We start from the raw sequence: 11,110 nt of genomic DNA, 5'->3' as shown, positions 1-11,110 counted from the left end.
AACGAAAACAAAATGAGCTGACTGAATTTTGCATTTATTAGAAAACTTACAAACAACTGAAAATTGTGGCAATTTTGGAGGTGAATTGTGACGGTGGATTTTTATTTTTGAGAGATTAATCCATGTAGATGAGTGTTACTTGGACTAACTTGCACCTTGGGACAATTTACTACGTTAAAAGGTGCTATATAAATGCAAGTTATTGTTGTCGAAAGGATAGATAAAAAGAACATAAATTTTAAAAATGGACAAAACAGAAATACTTGCAAAACAAATTAGACGTTCCCCAACATTGAAGAAAAATGCTGGTAGATCATCAATCAAAATAGTTCAAGAAGGACATCAATATTTAGGACTAGAATGTCTCCATGAGCACCTGGTGTGCAAATCGAGACATCATCAGACCTCATGAAGATTCACCTGCTGTCATTACACCTCATCTCCAGATAGTTCTTCTTTTTAAAAAAAGCGTATTTGATGATTAAATAATTTATGGAAAATGAATCAGTATGTCACACATTTTTCAACAAGGCAAAACTAAAAATTTACATTAAGTTGCTTTATTACATCAAATTAATTCCACTGCCAATGTCAATTACAGTGTTCATATCCTTTTTCATACTATTATCCATAAGTACCTCCCCCTCCCCCCCAAAAAAGTAATACTTTTGACACAATTTGCTTTACACTTAGTTACATGGAACGTTAATCCAACAGCAGTCACAACAAGTTTACAGTATGGAATTTCAAGTTATTGCCAATATGTACAGTAGGAAAACTCCTTAAATGTTTCAACCACTCTATTTTCTGGGCAAAAAAAACCTACAAAACTAAAACATGTTAACTCTGGGAAAGAGAAAACTGACATAATAGTTCTCTCTTCTTTTACACAAATGACTAAGATACAGTTAATTGTCACTTTGTAGAAAATAAAGAAAAAAAGTTTTAACTAAACTAGTGCTTCAAGAATGCAAATTTTCAAAAGGCCTTTACTTGTGGGCACCATGTACATCACAAAATAGACTGTAGAGTTATATCCTGCTGTAATATAAGGGAAAGCACCAGTACTTGTGTTCCACGTATGTATGTATATATACACATATGTATATGTATGCACACATATACACAAAGTCTGGACTATCTAGACTGATAATAGAGTAATCATGATTTTTGATTTTTTTTGCAATACCGTCTGGTGTTTCAGAAGTCAAATATATTGGACGTTTGCTGCTTTACATGAAAACCATTATATGCTCTTCATTCCTTTGAAAATACATTCAATTTGGTTTCCAACCTTTGTTTCATGTATCAATAATGCATCGACTTGCTTCTCTGCATTTGAAACATGCATAAACGTCTCAGAACATTAAAGACATTAGCTGCATTTTTTCTTTGTTTTCAAAATAAGCACGTTTAGAGCAAGGGAATAAATTTTAGGGACTAAATTTTAGGAACTGTCTGGGAGATCAGAGCTTAAGGAGAAAATGTAACACCTATTTCCTTCAAGAAAAAAAAAATAAAAATATAAGAAAACTTGACTTCTTTCCCAAAGGTCCCTAAAAAATTTGAACTTTAATGCCTTCATAGTCTACTGCTGCACAATTTCAGAAACAAAATAATGAGTTTTTAATGAAACATTTTGGGTTTCAAGTAATATCCCCACCCCATTCTATAATCCAAGGAAGCACTAAATCCTCAAGACTGTGCCTTTCACATAGCTTTGTAGACCATCCCCTCTGCCTGATGACTATAAAACATTTCAGAAGAATGTTGGTAGAAAGCAAGTCTGCCATCATCTCTAAGGCTACTGTCACACTGATTGTAAGAAACATTCGTGCAAAGAGGCAGGTTAATATCTAGATTTTGCTGGTGAACCTGCCAAATGTTCTCACTATTCTGTGGTAGTGTGTGCTGTAAAAGATCTGGGCCCACGTTGTGGGCACTTGACCACGGGTATGTAGCACAGTTAGTCTTCTGTAGTACGGTTGCCAGTTCTGGTTGGTTGCAATCAGGGCTGAGCTCTGTGTTGGGAGAACGGTGAATCTGGTTAACATTACCTGAAGTAGTTGGCAATCTCGTTTTGTTCTCTGCCTCTGCTCTATTTTTCAGTTTTGATTCTGTTACCGTTGAACAAGTGATCACATTTGTGTGGTGATCACTTTGGTAGTTCAACGATCCTTGTGCATCCTCACGAACAGAACGTTTTATTAAATGCTTTTTTTGGTGCATTCCAAGTGCAGCTGCTGTTTTACAAATTTTAAAACACTGGAAACAAGCATGTTCCTTCCCTTTCTGCTGAGCACGCTTTCTCTCCAAGTGTCTCTGCTCATGATTCTTCTTAGTCGTCAAGTAAAGGAAACGCTGTGGGCAGAAGTGACAGCGATACCGTTTCTCCCCAGTGTGGATCCTTTCATGCTTTTTGAGAGTTTCACTCAAAGTGAAGGCCTTGTTGCAGTGGAGGCAAACAAACTCTTTAACACCCAAATGAATGCGTTCATGTTTGTGGAGGTTTCCTTGGACTGAAAACCGGCGCCCGCAGGTTTCGCAGGAGAAAGGTTGCTCACCAGTATGACATCTTATGTGCATCTTCAACGTAGAAGAGTTTGGAAATAATTTGGTGCAGATAGTACATGAATAAGGCTTTGTAGTCGAGTGCCATTTTAGATGTCTTTCCATTTCTTCTTCAGTAGGTTTTATTTGATCACCAGAGGTACAGTTAAACTCTTGGGATTCATCATTAGTTTCTTCATTTATAGCAATTCCTTCTGGGATGTCAAAACCTTGTTCTTCTCTGGTGCCAGAAATTGGAACTGGATGGCTAGGGATCTTGTGTCCACCCTTTTTCTTCCATCTAGACTTCCTCAATTTATGAAACCCTTTGGATCTCTTTTTTGGCTTATATGTATAGTAAGGCCGCCAAAGTTTGTCATTTGAGTCATGATCACTCATTTCATCGCAAGTTTCAATGCCTCCAGCAGGATCTGCAATAGTTCCAGCAGTGTCTGTGTGACTAGGTGACTTGGTGATTTGGTCTTCACTTCCTTCCATTTTAATATCTTGGATCTTTTTGTCTTCATTTGGCATCATCCATTTAGGCTTTCTACCTTTTCTACGGAACAGTTTGGGTCCAGCAGCATGTCTTTGTACAACTGCTTCATCCCCAATTTTCACTGTGATTTGGCAAAGAGGAGCTACCTGGCTGTCTGTGGATGTTCCAGGACAGGCAGGTTTTGCAATATAGGTTTCTGTTCGGCTTCCTCCAGAAAAAGTACTTGAACGGTTCTTTTGTGCAACCATGGGTCCTGTAATTTGCCCACTTCCCTTTGCTGTTTCTATTGCTTTCTTGTAGGCACCTTTATTCTGCCATTTAATACAATCTTTAGCAATATTTTTTCTTGGATTTGTGTCTGAAGAATCATTGCACATATTGGTCTGTGGAAGTGGCCGATAAGCATCATTACCAGACTCTGCTCCACTACTGTAAGTAATGACAGAAGAAAATGCATTCCCATGCTTTATAACAGATGAAACCCTATTGCTATGCATTATAACAGAGGGAGCTGTGTGCCCATAGTTAATAACAGAAAGTCCTATATTGTTCACATCAGTGGCCAAGCCTTGTTGCCCATTATCAGCAACATCTTTACCACCCTTATTGGTATCATTTTCTGTTGAGGTGAAAGATAATAAAGAATCATTAAGCTGGTAACCATTGGAAAGAGCGCTATTTACACATTCAGTCCCCGAGAGGCACGTTTCCCTTTCAACTCCTTCAGCCGGCTCATTCTGAGCTGCTATGAAGGACACTGATGCATAATGGGAAGACTGTTGTGATGGAATGGTTTCTGAAGAAAGCAACTTGTCCTGCAAACTCTCTGAAGTAGGCGATAGATTACTGATGGAAAAGTTACTGACATCAAGAGCAGTAGTATTTTCATCAGTTGAAGAAACTCCACTAACTTGATCACTGCTGAAGTTTTCTGGACAAGATCGAGTGTACGTTTTGTATGGTCTTTTCTGTAGCTTCATAGGTAGAAGCCTATAGAGTTTAAATGGATACATCTTGGCCCTGTATCCACCGCTTGCTGCTTTCTTGTTTGTGGGAAGACCTGGGTCAACACCATGAAAAGATTTCTGATGGGTTTTCAAAGTATAGTAGGTCATAAAGGTCTCCAAACAAAAAATGCACTGATACCGCCTCTCTCCTGTGTGCCATATTTCATGTTTAGTGCGATATTCGGCTAATGCAAATACTTTACTGCAGTAATGGCAAGGATAGGTTCTCCGCCAAGAATGAACATTAGAGTGTCTCTTTAAGCTGGACAAAGTTACATAGGAACGCTTGCAAACACTGCAAAAATACAAAATGTGTCCCTCAACAACTTTTACAAAGTGTTCTGGTTCTGGTGAGCTGCTGCCTCTCCTTGACCGTGCCAAACTCACTGAGCTCTTGTTGGAATTTTCCAGTTCTAGTGATCGTGAAATCGTATTTGGATCTTCCTCACCACTGGCAACCTCAGTGTCGCTGGAAAAATTCTCCATTTGCTCATCAGTTGATTCACGATCAGACACAACTGTTCCGGGTCCTCTGCAAAGATGTTCATGAGTCTGCAGCCTCTTCAGATGAACAAATGTTCTACCACAGTGCCTACAGGACAGGGGCTTTTCTAAAAGCGTTGTGTGGATTTGGGAATGGACATTCAATGATACCCGAGTGCTAAAAGACCTTGGACAATATTTACAACTGTAAGCAGTTTGCCGTGCGATAGCTGGCACTGTTCCAGACCAAATAGCATTAGGGTCCGATTTGCTCATGTTTTCCATAGGAGGAGAATCTTTCTCTGCATCAGTGACTCCAACTACAGTTTCCTCGGTATTCACAGTAGGTCCATTCAATGGGCCAGCAACTGGCATAAAATTTACTGGACTACTATCATTTGCATTTTGTAATGCATTCACGTTAAATCGTAGAACCTTAAAGCCAGTTGAGCTGGCAGTGTACAGCGGTTGGGAGGCTTTGCAAATTTGGTCTTCCAAATTTATATTCTGTATAGCTCCAGAGCTAGCAGTATTGCTATTAATGTTGCACAAAGGCTTTTCATTTTCTTCCACAGGTTCTTGCACTTGATGAAGACCACAAGAAGGATCAAAATTTTGCTGATCTTTTCTAGAAGAGGATACAGCGTAGGAATGTTCAGCGAAAGTGTGAGCAGGCATCTGCTGGACACCATTTGCATCCTGGGTAACACATATCATGGACAATTTATCAGATTCTATTGCTTTTTTGTTGACATTAGTTGTTAAGTCGACTGGAAAATACAAGTCAGTGCCAGCCTGCATGTCGAAAATTGAAAATGCATTAGTGATTCGGGGTCCATTTACAAAATGGAAATCTTCACTGGCTTTGTCACTCACAGAATTGCAGACCTCTGCTTTGAGATTCTGAAGACTTGTTGACAAGGAGGGGGAAGACGCAGGAGAAACTGACCGAGAAGAATTAAGTGAACAGCTGTATAGAGTATCTACAGATGCAATATGTTGCTGAGGGATAGGCTTCAGATTTTCCAAAAATGATATCCCTAATCTTTTCCCAGCATCGACGAGATCTCTTACTCTCTCAGATCCTTTGATAACCACCTTGGCACTGTAGATGAAATGCAGTATTTCTGCAAACACATCTGCTTTGAAGTCAGGCAGTTCTAGGATGTGGCCTACCATCCACAACTCCTGGCTTGAAAGAAGGTTCTTAAAGTAAAGGCTGGATGCTGCCAAGACATTTTTGTGGGCTTTAAACTTGGTGTCTTCCACAACAATGGTGACATCACAGAAGACACCTTTGGTACGTTGTTCATTCAAGCAACAAAGGACAGTCTGGCTGTGGGAGTGGTCCATAATGTCTGTACTTGAAGGCATGACAATCATCTAGAAAGAAAATAAATGAATTCAATCAATGTTAGAAATTGAATCAGTTCTGACCAAGTGCACATCAAGGATTTATCCAGATCTTATATTTGTACTTATACATAAAAAAACACACATCTGAAGGTATCTGAACTTTTGTGATGTTAGTATTAAAGGTGCTGTGTTATTCTGCTGTTTTTGTTTATGCAACAGGTACAAAAAAAGGGTTCTGCTAAAATCGTGTTAGTAAAGTTGTTAGCATTGTAAACTCATGTGCACGACCAGCTTACCAATGTATTAAAATTCACATCCACAGGCAAAAGGAATAGAAATCTACTGACACTTTGTTATGTGTATAGGGCTTTGGATGACTTCCTTAAACTCAGTTGGGGTGAAATTGAACATGGACGGGGACGTTAAATCAGGCGGAATCGCTTTTGCTGCCAGTTACATGACCCGCCCGATATTCTTTATATTGGCCAATGTCACGGTGTATTGGGCGGGCCGTAAATGGGAGACCAATGAGATATTGCTTGCTTTGCGCTCCCACCCTTGTCCAATTTCACCCCCAAGAACTATTGAGATAAATCATTTAAAAAGAGCAATGAGGCTACAGTTTGAAGATGGCTTTTCATTAATAAATGATACGTTCAGCAGCCCTCATGTTGAGGGTGAGTAGTCAAGTCTTCACTGCTCCTTGGAGATGGTTGGCAACCATTATGTTTCCCACAGCAACAGTTTTAAAAATCCACTGGCAATGCAATGGTGCAAATTCAATACCTGCTATTTTTTTAAAATTGTCTGGTATTATGTACCATTAGGAATATGTTTGTGCTTGCCTCCATATGCAAAAAGAATAAATAAAATGAGAGAAGTGTGCATGTGAGCAACAGAGAAACAAAGAACTAGGTCATTTATCAAAATAAGGAAATTGATTTCTTTTGCCTCCCATCAGGGAATTTAAAAAAAACCCGATGAGTCTTCATATGACTGTTCAAAGCCTACTCTGGATGCTGAGTCACTTCGGGCCAGTGGCAGTTTGAACACAATGTGTGAAGATACTAACATATCCCCGATGAAGTGGCAGCCTGTTTAGGTTAAACAAGACACCACAAAGAGCTGAAAAGGAAAATATAGAAAACCATGCAATTGTAAATTTGCGGCACGTTTTTGTGCCTGCTAAGAGGAGACTGTCCATACTGGAAATGTCCCACTTTAGGTACTCGTTGATGAGGTTCTGCTCACAGGGTACATGCCAAGCATCATTCATTTTGAATGCCAATTGCTCTATTTAATCTAAAAATCCAGTCAGTTTGATTTACATCACTCTTAAAAATAAACACACATCTTCAGGAAGGTTTCCAACTGGTCATGAAAACCAATTATAAGTATCATTCCTAACAATTTATCAATATTGGCAGTCTTGGGCCAGATGCAAAGTATTGTTCTTCCTACCGTGAGTAAATAATGTGACTTAATTCAACCTTATAAAAGCATCCCTAGCGCAGCAGCCTCCATTTTATTTTCCGCACTAGCCCTGTAGTCTCGAGTGAGCTGAATTCTGGCCAGTTTTGAATTCAAGAAGCAGCCCCACTATGAACTGACCTAAAATTTTATATATATTAATTTAAAAATGAAATGCATCTATCTATCATTGAAGCTCTGTTTTGTGGAATATGATTGATTGGTCACGTTTACCACGGACCGTCAAATCCTTTGGTTCATACCATATTTCAGTCTGATTGATCCCTTTCCTTGGCTTCATGATCCTCCATGGACTCTCCTTGGCCTCTGGATTTTTCAACACCCTCACCACCTGCAAAAATCTATTTACCTTCCTTCAGCCTCTTCCTGCTCTCCCAACACAACTCCTTCTATCTCAGCTGACTTTTTCAGACCTCTCCTTGAAGTTGTGCCTAGAGTTCACCACAAGCTTTTCTTTTTAACTTCACCATTTAAAAAAATACACTTAGAGCAGATGAAGGGTGAAGTGAAAGAAACATCACAGGAAGCCTGAAGCTAGGGCAGCCTGTGGGCCTCAGGGTGAGTGTAAAAAATGTGGCCTGACTGACAGGTATGGAAACGTCAACGGAATTTGGAGCAGGTGCACAGAGAAAGCAGGAAGAAGCCAGGGAGAGCAAGACCGTTGGCCTGCGGCTGAGGAGAGAAACCACAGTGCTGGAAATGGGAGCCGGCAAATCATTAGCCATAAGCCCATAAATGCAGTGATGCAGAGTGTATCCCAAAGCAACACATCAGTCAGAACTATCCACGTTTGAAACTCCCTGCCAACATTGAATAGATGAGAAATGCCAGTATTCAGGGCTCAGCAGTGTAGTCCCAGCAGCATGATCTGGGAAGAGGGAGAGGATAGAACCATAGAAAAGATACAGCACAGAAGGGGGCCATTCGGCCCATCGTGTCCGCGCCGGCTCGAAGAACAACCAGGTGCCCATTCTAATCCCACCTTCCAGCACCCTGTCCGTAGCCCTGCAGCTTACAGCACTTTAGGTGCAAGTCCAGGTACTTTTTAAAAGAGTTGAGGGTCCTTGCCTCTACCACCAATTCGGGCAGCGAATTCCATACACCCACCACCCTCTGGGTAAAAAAGTTTTTCCTCATGTCCCCTCTAATCCTTTCGCCAATCAGCTTAAATCTATGTCCTCGAGTTCTTGAACTCTCCGCGAGGGGAAACAGGTATTTCCGGTCGACTCTATCTCGGCCCCTCATAATTTTGTACACCTCAATCAAGTCTCCCCTTAGCCCCCGCTGCTCCAAGAAAAACAACCCCAGCCTATCCAATCTCTCCTCATAGCTGCAATCTTCAAGCCCTGGCAACATTCTTATAAATCTTCTCTGCATTTTCTCCAGAGCAATTACGTCCTTCCTGTAATGTGGTGACCAGAACTGCGCACAATACTCCAGCTGTGGCCTTACCAGCCTTTTATACAGTTCCATCATTACATCCCTGCTTTTGTATTCTATACCTCGGCTAATAACGGAGAGCATTCCGTATGCCTTCTTCACAACCTTATCTACCTGTACTGCCACCTTCAGGGACCTGTGCATATGCACTCCAAGGTTTCTCACTTCCTCTACCCCTCTCAATATATTCCAGTTTACGGTGTATTTCCTTTTACTGTTTGCCCTCCCTAAGTGCATTACCTCACACTTCTTTGGGTTGAACTCCATTTGTTACTTTTCCGCCCACTCCACCAACCCATTGATATCTTCTTGGAGTCTACAGCTATCCTCTTCACTATCAACTACACGGCCAATTTTTGTGTCGTCTGCAAATTGCCAATCATGCCCCCTACATTCAAGTCCAAATCATTAATATATACCACAAACAGCAAGGGACCCAACACTGAGTCCTGTGGCACACCACTGGAAATGGATTTCCATTCGCAAAGATGGTTCAAGAAAGATATACAATAGAAGGTTCTTCAGCCCCAAAGTACCAAACACTTCATTTTTTAAATTGATGAGTGACGGCATCACATAGCATTGCTTTCACTTAAAATTAGTAGAAGGGAAGATTTTCATATTACTGAGATGTCCTTAAACCCCAGTCCTTGAAGCAACAGGATAGAATTCGCAATCCCACTACTTGATGTAAAATGAACACACCAAGCAGAATCAGAAAAATAAATTTTAAAATAATTGTTGGGCAGACTTCAGAGACCTGTGAATATTAAGTATTTGATGTTTTTCAAAAAGCAATTCTGGGAGGTGGGGGAATAAGAAATGCTTTGGTCACTGCGTGTAGTGACATACAAAATATATTTTAAAAGAATGGATGTCACTATCATTAGGGACTAAAGTAATTCGTGCCACAAAAGAGCTGGCATGGTGAATCTGTCTTTTAACTCACCAAACTATGGGTTTGACCCATCGCCATCCTAATCGCAGCTGTCTCATCAAGGCGTAGCTTAGAGGACAGGTGTGGTAAATCCACACAAAGAGGTGGAGAAAACAGGCTGTCATCCAGTTACGTAACAGAAGTTGAGAAGGCCTTGTAGAAGAAGGTGATCCACTTCTGCTTGCCAGGATTTGTGTGTAGGTAGTTGGATTGGGAGTTGGGAGTGAAGGCAAAGAGGTGAACAACAGAAAAGATAAATATTTGAACTTTGCGAGGCCATTGTTGCAATTGTGCATATTTCGATTTAAATTCGAATTCAGTCCCATTTTCTTCACTGATACAAACTGTTCAGCTTCAGAAAAAGGACTGTTCATTCTGTTTTCCCAGTGCCACATCACTATGAATGAAGGTATGATTTAAAGGTTTAGATATTGGTGACAAGGATGTGTCAAACTATTTCTGACTGAGTTTTAAAAATGGGAATAGATATTCCAGTCACCGTCACTGTCTGAATAGCTCACCGCATGTTCAATGGGGCCCTGTTCTTTACGAAATCTCTTGTTTTGACGGGCTGTCTAGTTAGAAGTCCAACTGCAACTAAATCCCAATAGCACCCCTTTCTGTTCTCTCTCAATTTTCTGATCCAGTCAGAGTTATGACCAGAGGCACTCCTTAAGTGTGACTAATAATTCAACATCTGCTTTTATTACAGGAGATTCCAGGATTTTTAAAAAGAGTATTTAGTGGATCACATTCCATGATTCCATTCTTTTTTTTCTATGAAAACCACAAATGAATGGCCTTGGCTTATGTCACTCCCCAGGATTTTCTGCCACCACACCCCAGTTCTCATTGTTCCTGCTCAAACACACTTCTCACATCATAACTTCCTACAACAAATGGTACCTTCTAAGATGGGCTGCTCTTCCTTTTCAATTATTTGAAATCAATGAAATTGGACTGAAAGTGTCAAACATAAATAGGAAAAATTATATAACTTAACATTGTACAGTTGCTTTGTTAATGACACGATCCCACCAATGAAAGGTGAAATGCTCTTCCACACGATGGCCAACCCCAGTGATGTCACATTTCACCTTCACTTTGGTGGTGTCCAAGGTTCAATTTTCTCCCCGTCCCAGGCCCTAGTCCTAACATCATCCAGCACACGTAGCTTAATATATTGCCACCCTTCCCCCATATAATTTTGTTTTTAAAATGGGCATTTTCTAGCCCTCTTAAGTTCCCCCAGCAGTATTGCCATCGGCTGCCAGATACACAAACTGTTCAAAGGCCTCTGCCAATACTGCTTAACATCTGGCCTCCAGAAAGTGGCAAGGATGACAT

General features: G+C 40.5%; 1 protein-coding gene across 3 annotated transcripts in view; it reads right to left on the bottom strand.

Moving 5' to 3' along the window:
* Positions 1 to 544: 544 nt before the first annotated feature.
* zbtb38 (zinc finger and BTB domain containing 38) overlaps positions 545 to 11,110 on the bottom strand; it is a 37,406-nt gene continuing 26,840 nt past the window's right edge. For all 3 annotated transcript variants that reach the window (XM_067995073.1, XM_067995072.1, XM_067995074.1), the window contains exon 2: positions 545 to 5,922. In XM_067995073.1, the coding sequence (XP_067851174.1) occupies positions 1,711 to 5,922 (4,212 nt within the window). In that variant the 3' untranslated portion in view covers positions 545 to 1,710. The remainder of the gene's footprint in view (positions 5,923 to 11,110) is intronic.

This window comes from Heptranchias perlo, chromosome 13, assembly GCF_035084215.1.
Source record: "Heptranchias perlo isolate sHepPer1 chromosome 13, sHepPer1.hap1, whole genome shotgun sequence".
NCBI classification, from domain to species: Eukaryota; Metazoa; Chordata; class Chondrichthyes; order Hexanchiformes; family Hexanchidae; genus Heptranchias; species Heptranchias perlo.
The sequence above is the reverse complement of the archived record's forward strand: the minus strand, read 5'-3'. Positions and strand labels throughout refer to the sequence as shown.